This window comes from Lactuca serriola, chromosome 8 (genome assembly GCF_051521515.1).
Source record: "Lactuca serriola cultivar US96UC23 chromosome 8, Lser_US96UC23_V15, whole genome shotgun sequence".
NCBI classification, from domain to species: domain Eukaryota; kingdom Viridiplantae; phylum Streptophyta; class Magnoliopsida; order Asterales; family Asteraceae; genus Lactuca; species Lactuca serriola.
The window spans coordinates 50,055,163-50,063,078 of record NC_136415.1 but is presented as its reverse complement, the minus strand read 5'-3'; the positions used below and the strand labels follow the sequence as shown (position 1 = coordinate 50,063,078).

The 7,916-nt window shown below is 36.4% G+C and overlaps 1 protein-coding gene and 1 non-coding gene across 2 annotated transcripts; both read right to left on the bottom strand.

The window, feature by feature from the left end:
- Positions 1–2,383: 2,383 nt before the first annotated feature.
- On the bottom strand, positions 2,384–4,644 carry LOC145066886 (uncharacterized). Its single transcript, XM_079014135.1, has 5 exons — positions 4,537–4,644; positions 3,503–3,688; positions 3,182–3,431; positions 2,692–3,107; positions 2,384–2,473 (listed from the first exon to the last, which is right to left on the bottom strand). The coding sequence occupies exons 1-5, from the start codon at positions 4,642–4,644 to the stop codon at positions 2,384–2,386; spliced, it is 1,050 nt and encodes a 349-aa protein (XP_078870261.1).
- A 2,890-nt stretch (positions 4,645–7,534) lies between these two features.
- On the bottom strand, positions 7,535–7,608 carry TRNAR-UCG (transfer RNA arginine (anticodon UCG)). Its single transcript has one exon. It is a non-coding gene; the product is annotated as a tRNA-Arg (tRNA).
- Positions 7,609–7,916: the final 308 nt, after the last annotated feature.

Below are 7,916 nucleotides of genomic sequence, written 5' to 3'. Positions count from 1 at the left end.
GAGGAAAATACCATTAACCATAATGCATGTAAGTGCAATATCATGTTACAAACATACAATACCTAAAATAACTATTAAAAGTAATTGTTTCTACAAACATACCATAACCAAACCTAGTAAATGTGTTCTAACTTTACTTAGACATAATAGCAAAAGCATACTTAAAGCTACAAACTAAACTAGAACATATTTCCCCTTCTTCTGTCCACTCCCCTTTCCAGCTTCACTCGGACCTCCCTGCCCATTGCATGTCTTTGCATTGTGACCTTTGTTGTGGCATTTGCCGCAAGTGACTTGAAACGACCCAAAAATACGGCCCGAAAATTTCATTTTTAATATAACCATAATCATAAAACGGAGTATATCATAATAAAACCATGCGTTGCAAATCTCAAAACCATACTAAAATACAAATAAGAAAACGATGTCATGACTGTATCAAAACATATATAAGATAACTGATCAACTCCCAGGATAAAAACTGTGGCTGTGGTGTGTGCGATGCCATCATCCCGAGCCCTTCCCTCTGCTTGCGGAAGTACCTGAAACCAAAACTGAAACTGTAAGCACGAAGCTTAGTGAGCTCCCCCAAACTACCACATACCACACAAACATATAAAGAACATACTGGGCCTTGCCCACTGCATCGGACCGATGTCCGGCTAACCGGGGCCTTGCCCCCTACATCGGACCGAAGTCCGAAGCTGACTGGAACATCGGACCGAAGTCCGAAGCTGACTGGGATCTTCATCCCCTACATCGAACCGAGTCCGAAGCTGACTAGGACATCGGACCGAAGTCCGAAGCTGACTGAGACATCGGACCGAAGTCCGAAGCTGACTAGGACCTACGTCCCCTACATCGGACCGGAGTCCGAAGCTGACTGGACCTCTGTCCCCTACATCGGACCGAAGTCCGAAGCTGACTGAACATAGCATAAACATATCAACTGGCATAAACACATATCCTGTCTGAACCACGAAGGCATCAAGCATACTAACTACTACATCGGATCGAGGTTCGAAGCTGACTGCTAGCTAAACGGGCTGGCATTGTGGCCTTAGACCCGTTACTACTGGAAGGAAACTCACCTCGTGAACTGGCTGCTGTGTGAATGGCTCTGGAAGCTAACTGTTGCTGCTCCGGTATCTCCCCGGCTACAAGGCCATAAACACACTCAATCAAATACTAAACACTGCACTGGGGTAAAATGACTCTTTTACCCTTGGTCAAAGTCAACTCTCCCGGTCAAAGTCAACCCACAGTTGACCTGACTCGCCGAGTTGGGCCACCAACTCGCCGAGTCTCTAATCTCATTTCACAACCCCACTCGTGGCTACTCGTCGAGTATGGCATCGACTCGACGAGTACTCTCTCTATCCAAGAACTCAGACAATCTTCATCCGACTCGCCGAGTCATATGAACAACTCGACGAGTTGTTCTTGAGCTTAAGAAGATTGCCTTGGACTCGCCGAGTTGTATGAACAACTCGCCGAGTCCCTCCATTACTGAGTCTGCTCTCCGACTCACTGAGTCCACTCTACTACTCACAGGCTTCCACTCGTCATCACTCAAAAGGGGAAAAACGGGGACTCGCGACTCGACTCGCTGAGTCGTTCTTCCGACTCGCCGAGTCGCTTGCATGCAACAACTCAAAACTCGATTCTGCTTGAATCCAGTGTATAAAACTAATAGATCTGGACTCCCTTAACTCGATTAGCACGTAAAGATTCTATCTTTACGTGCCCATATGCATCCATGAAGCTAAAATGGCTCAAAAAGCATAATAAAGGCTAGATCTAGGGTTTTCATGCAAGATAACTTCAAAAAGGCAATAGATCTGGGCTCTACAACTCCTAAATGAACAGATCTAAGGATATCTCGACATAATAGGGCATCCATACAATCATAAGGCTTGAGAGAAGCATCAAACTAGATCTAGAAGAGTTATAATAGAGGTTAAAAGCATAAAACAGGAGGGAATCCGAAGAATACCTCAAAGAACTCTGATTTGCCCTTGGATCTTTGCTCTATACCTCTTCTCCTTGCTCCTTTCTTTTTCTCCTTCTTCAAGCCTTCAAAATTTAACACAAGAACACTTAGATCACTCAAGGATGGATTAGGGTTTTCTCACAGATTTCTGAGGGTGAAGGAGGCGAGATTGGGGGCTATAAGGTGGATTAAATAGTGAGCAACCCGGGGATTTAGGGTTTCTCCTAGGCAGGCAGACTCGCCGAGTCCCGAATATGGACTCGCCGAGTCGCCGACTAACACGTGCTCGAAATCCCGTCCCTACTCGGCGAGTCAGGCTATGAACTCGCCGAGTCCCTCTTGCAAACTTCTAATTAAATACTATGGAATCATCATACCGGGGACGGGTCGTTACATGACTGTTAAGTATTTCCTACTTAAACCGGTACTTTGAGTTGGCTCATCAGCTTCCATCTTCCTTTTTTTCTTTGGCATGCCAACCTATAAACAAATTTATAAGGTTACATAGCAACAAGTTTAGTAAATAGTTTCAAATTAAATTATGCAAAACATGTATAACAACAAACTTGTTTGTGATGTTTGGGTGGGAGAAGGGTTGTTGGACAATCAGATCTAGGCCACATGATCCTTCCATTTATTGGGTCAATTGTGTGTTGGTACATAGCATTCCATGTACTAAGCCAATAACATTTGCTCACCCAAGACTCAGGATCTCCACATTCGGACCCATTTTGCATCTTATCATACATTGCAGCCATAGCATGTTGGCATGGAATACTTGTAATGTCCCATTTCATGCAAGTGCAACTCCTCTCTTTCAAGTTCACAACAGATTGCTCTATCCATAGACCAATCACTTGATATTTATTAGCCCCACTGAATATAACGCTTATCTTATTTGCCTCTGTCTTATTGTTTTCTAAGATTGTTGTTGCATTTGTACTTAGAGAACCTTTGCATTTGTCTAGCACTTTATGGACATTTACTATTCTCTTTGTGAGGTATTCTTTAATAAATTCCAAAAAAGTGATTATAGGCTTGTCCCTAGCGTCATTTAACTTGGATTTAAATACCTCACACAAGTTATTTGTCAAACTATCGGTCAATGCCCTTCCTATGTATAGAACCAAACAATTAATTAGTGAACATAGTTATGAAATATGTTAGTGAAAAGAGTATGATACTTACCAGAGAAATGGGATCTTGCCCAGTGTTTTGCAGGAATTTCACTTAACCACTCATGTGCTTCTGGGTTAGGATTTTTCACTTTCTCCATAGCCCTATTAAATTTTGGTATTCTATATACTTTTCCACAACACCATACTGCTTCCCTCAATTCATCTCCTTTGTATTTCAATTTCATTTTGTCATACACATGTCTTAAACAGAACCTTTGTTCAGCTGATGGAAATAGTTTCTTTATTGCAGCCAAAATTCCCTGTGAAAACAATTAAAATAAGTTAGTAAATGAAATTTAAAAAAATAAAGGTTGTTGAAGTTAGAGGGTACCTTTTGTCGATTTGAAATGAAAGTGAAGTTAGATGAAGAATTCAAATCTAAGTCATCACCAAAGTGTTCCAAAAACCATGTCCAAGAGTTAATATTTTCAATTTCTACAATGGCATATGCAACTGGGTAAATGTCATTGTTCGAATCAAGCCCAACTGCAGTGAGGATCTGTCCAGGAAAAGGACCCTTCAAAAGCATACCATCAAATCCAAGAAAATCCCTCAAACCTTTTTTAAATCCATCCTTCAATGGACCTAAGCATATATATATATATATATATATATATATATATATATATATATATATATATACATATATATATATATGTGTGTGTGTGTGTGTGTGTATATATACATGTTTGAAGATCCTTGTTTCAGAACACAAGTTGGGTTCAATTTCTACATCTATCTTCACAGTTGTTCCTAGATTCTTTTACTGCAATTCCATGGCATATTCTCTCAAAATACCATACTGTTTTTCATAATCACCATAAACAAATTGTTTTTCCTTAGCTTTTGCCCGAAATACTTTCATCTTTGATATTGAAAGTGAATACCTCTGTACTAAGTCATCCTGTAAAGCACTTGTAGGGATCTTGTGGGGTTACTTTCAACTTAATGCAATATGTTGTTAGCTAGAAACTTAGATGAACAAGCCCTCACTGTCCTTGTTTGCAAACAAGAATGGAAATCTTCGTATGTTTTAGCAATCCAAACTTTTTATTCATCAGCCCTAGATATCAAAAGAACCCATGGACATGTTGTTTTTTTTGGAAAGTACTAAATTGCCCCTACCTTTATTACTGTCACCAACCAATTCAAGGACAAAACCCCTACACTTTACCCTAACTCTTGTCTTGTTATTCTTTACATAATGTAGATCCCTCCTTTCTTTTACAGAGTAGTTGGCAATAACTTATCTGATCTTTTCCTTTTCCTTGAATGTCTGACCAATCTTAAAAGATTTAGTGTGAACCTTACCAAATGAACAAGCAATTGGTTTTAGAATGGCTCAAACATATCATTATCTAAGACTTCTAAAGGTTCATCTTGAATGTCTTCATGTTCCTCTGTATTATTGTTTGTCGGATCAGGTTGCCCCAACTCAATGTCTTCATCAAGTACACTACAGAAGTTGATCATGTTCACCTCCACATCATATATCTAAGGTTCCTCATCAAACACTTTTTTTTTCATCATGCTGACTATGAAATTCACTTTCATCTGCACTATCCTCACAATCGTATTCATCATCTATAACCGGTTCATTATCTATGATCGGCTCATCATTCATGACTGGCTCATCAGTCATGATTGGATCATCATTCATGACTGGCTCATTACCCTTTAATTTTTTCCTAGAAGATCCAACAACTTTTCCCTTTTTTTGGTTCCTATCTAGTTCAGGGGACACATCATTAACCAACTCCTCAATAATAACCTTTGTGGGGGACAAAAAATAACTGTTAACCCTTGTATGGCCATGCTCTATCTAGATACTGAAAAGGTTATTTTTTTCCACATAATTTGACAATACATGCATATCCCCATCATTCCCCAGAGGTAAGAGACCAAAGTCTAACTCTACTTCTGGAATAAGAAAATGATAATACAAAGTTTGCCCTTCTACGTACCCTATTTCACGAACCATTGTATCCAACTCATGCACAGAGAAAATGTCAATATCTACGAAGTCAACATAGTCTATTGTTCCATCTACATACCTTCTCCCAAAGATTTTTATGAATATCCCACCGTGATGGATTTTCAGTGTGAATTAGTTGCTTATTCCCTCTAAAATAAAGAATAACAAAAAATATTCAACTATTTGGGTGTAATTTCAAATCGACAAAATCTATGATCACTTTAGTAAGTCACTTACGATATATCCTTTCCAAATCATAGTTTGATGCTTTCATGTGTTTGGAATGAACTGACCATAACGTTAACACCATTATCATTTTCAATCGAACTGGAAGATGATCCTTGCCTTGCGTTGTGTTGGAGACGATGATGAATGCGAAAGTATAATGCGTAGCTGGGGATGATGATCTTTGTACTTAATTGCAGAGATCATGCGTATAATGTGCATAATGAAGGATTATTACAATGACTGCAGGGTGAAAAGACAAAATTACCCCTGCCATGGTTGCAGAAATCGGGATTAATCGGCGATTAATCGTGGATTAATCGTTTGGCGTTCTCCAACCGTCGAGGATGAGGGCATTAATCGGAAATTTAGGATTAATCGGGTTTGGCGGGATTAATCGGTCAACAAAAGTAAAAAAAAAAAAGTCAAAAAAAGGTCAAAAAATTTTTAAAAAATTCAAAAAACCAACTTTATTTTTTTTACTTCAAAATTATCAAAATTTCAAATATTATACCAAAATGTTCATATTTTCGTATTTCCAAATTTCCAAATTACAATTTTTCTTATTTTCTAATTTTGAAGTACTTGTTTTTTCTTAAGATATATTAATATTTAATTAATTTTAATATTTTATTAATAGTCTATGGTCCCCGATTAATCATCGCAAAGACCGATTAATCCCTTAACACCAGTCGACCGTCGAGCTACCGTCAAACGATTTTTACAACCTTGACTCCTGCACTAACGATACAAAAGTGACGGGGTTATGGTCAAGGACCAATTGCGCAATGAATTGAAACCTTAAGGACCATTCATGTGACTTTTTACTAGGAAGTTCTCAAAGTGCGATATTTTATAAACCACAGGGACCAATTGTGAAATTTTGTTTAATAATAATAAGAAGTTTTATGCTATATACCTCAAATAATCCAACTTAATAAAATAAAATTGTTTTTGTCAAAATGTTATGTTTTTATCGAATTTGACATATGTTATTTTCTACAATATTTTGAATTATTTTTTTTTTCAACTTTTCATTTTCATATATTTAAAATCCACAATTTATTAAGAACAACTCCAACCATAAATCACTAAATTTGTAATTTGTTAACATTAAAATAGTTTTTGCATTCCAACCAATCACTAAAGTTGGTGATTTTTAGAGGCTAAGTAGTTTGGACTTCATATTTGGTGTGTGAAGCTATCCCAAACATTAAAATGATGTTTTTTAAAGGTTGATTGGAATGATCATACCACTTTATCGGCCTTTATAATTGTGTCTTAGTGATTGGTTGGAGTTGGTCTAATGGCTGTAAGATATCATTCTATTAAATTTTAAAATAAATGTTTTACGGGTCACTTATTTCCTCCATGTTTCAAATCTTTTATAATTGAAACTTAAATTACTGATATCAAGTATCCAATTGATTATGTCATTTTAACTTTATATTAAACTTTTATTTTTAATAATAATAATAATAATTAATGCTAAGATGACTTGATAATGATAGTATACCTCAAAGCCTAACAATCAAACATAAAACCCGAACTTGTAACTTCTAACAAAACATTGAGATAATATAAATAATCTAAGTTTACACCTTTTATATAAAATAGGTATATGATAAAATGACCTTACCCAACCTTGAGAAGACATTTAAAGATCTGAAAAGCAAAAGTTTGATATAAGAAAAGAAGTAACAACAAATAAATTTTTGACACGTAAGATAAGTGCCATGTTTGGTCCCATAACACGTATGACAGGGCCATGTTCGTTGGTGTCAAGTCACGTGACTTCGGTCGGGTTTATCCGAAAACCCGGGACAGTAAAATATGGGGCTTTTTAACTATTTCATATTTGTTTATGTGTTTGGGACTTTGGGTTGTGTGCGGTCAAATCTCCTTTGACCATTATAATATTTAATTGGTCGTGTCGTATATATTAATTATCCTTGTTTTATTTCTTATATATTTTCATAATAAATAAACAGTTTTGATTTTAAGATAAATTACAAATAAGCAACATTTCGTCGTAAGTTGCAAGTTGAAATAAATCACACCTATTTTAATTTGGCTTATGGTGGACGAAATCAAATAAAATAAAACTATTTATAAGTTTTCAAAACGTAAAAAAATGGAAAAGCTTCATGAATCAAAAAATGTCGACCACAGTGGGAGTCGAACCCACGACCTTCTGATCCGAAGTCAGACGCGCTAATCCACTGCGCTATGCGGTCAGATTGATATTTATACTGCATATATGTGTATTTATTTCATTCAATGGTAATACATAGATACTAACATATTTAAGGAAAGATAATTTATTAATGACTTAATGATTACAAAATATCTATTACAAAAACCACAAATTTTAAACTTCGCAAATCGCAATGAATCAAACAATTGCGTTTTTGTAAATGACATAATGTCATCGTAAAATATTAATTAAGGTTTGTAAGAAAGATGACAAGCATAATTTTTTTTAATAATTTATATCATTTAAGAGAAACACATATAAAAACGGCTTCATTCTGTCATTCATGCT

Excerpts from the sequence above, each read along its gene's own strand:
- LOC145066886 (XM_079014135.1), bottom strand. The coding sequence starts at position 4,644 with ATGATCAACTTCTGTAGTGTACTTGATGAAGACATTGAGTTGGGGCAA. Across the intron at positions 3,689-4,536 it reads TTCAAGATGAACCTTTAGAA|GGTCCTTTTCCTGGACAGAT; the intron begins GTCTTAGATAAT and ends ATGCTTTTGAAG. Across the intron at positions 2,474-2,691 it reads GTGGAGATCCTGAGTCTTGG|GTTGGCATGCCAAAGAAAAA; the intron begins GTGAGCAAATGT and ends ATTTGTTTATAG.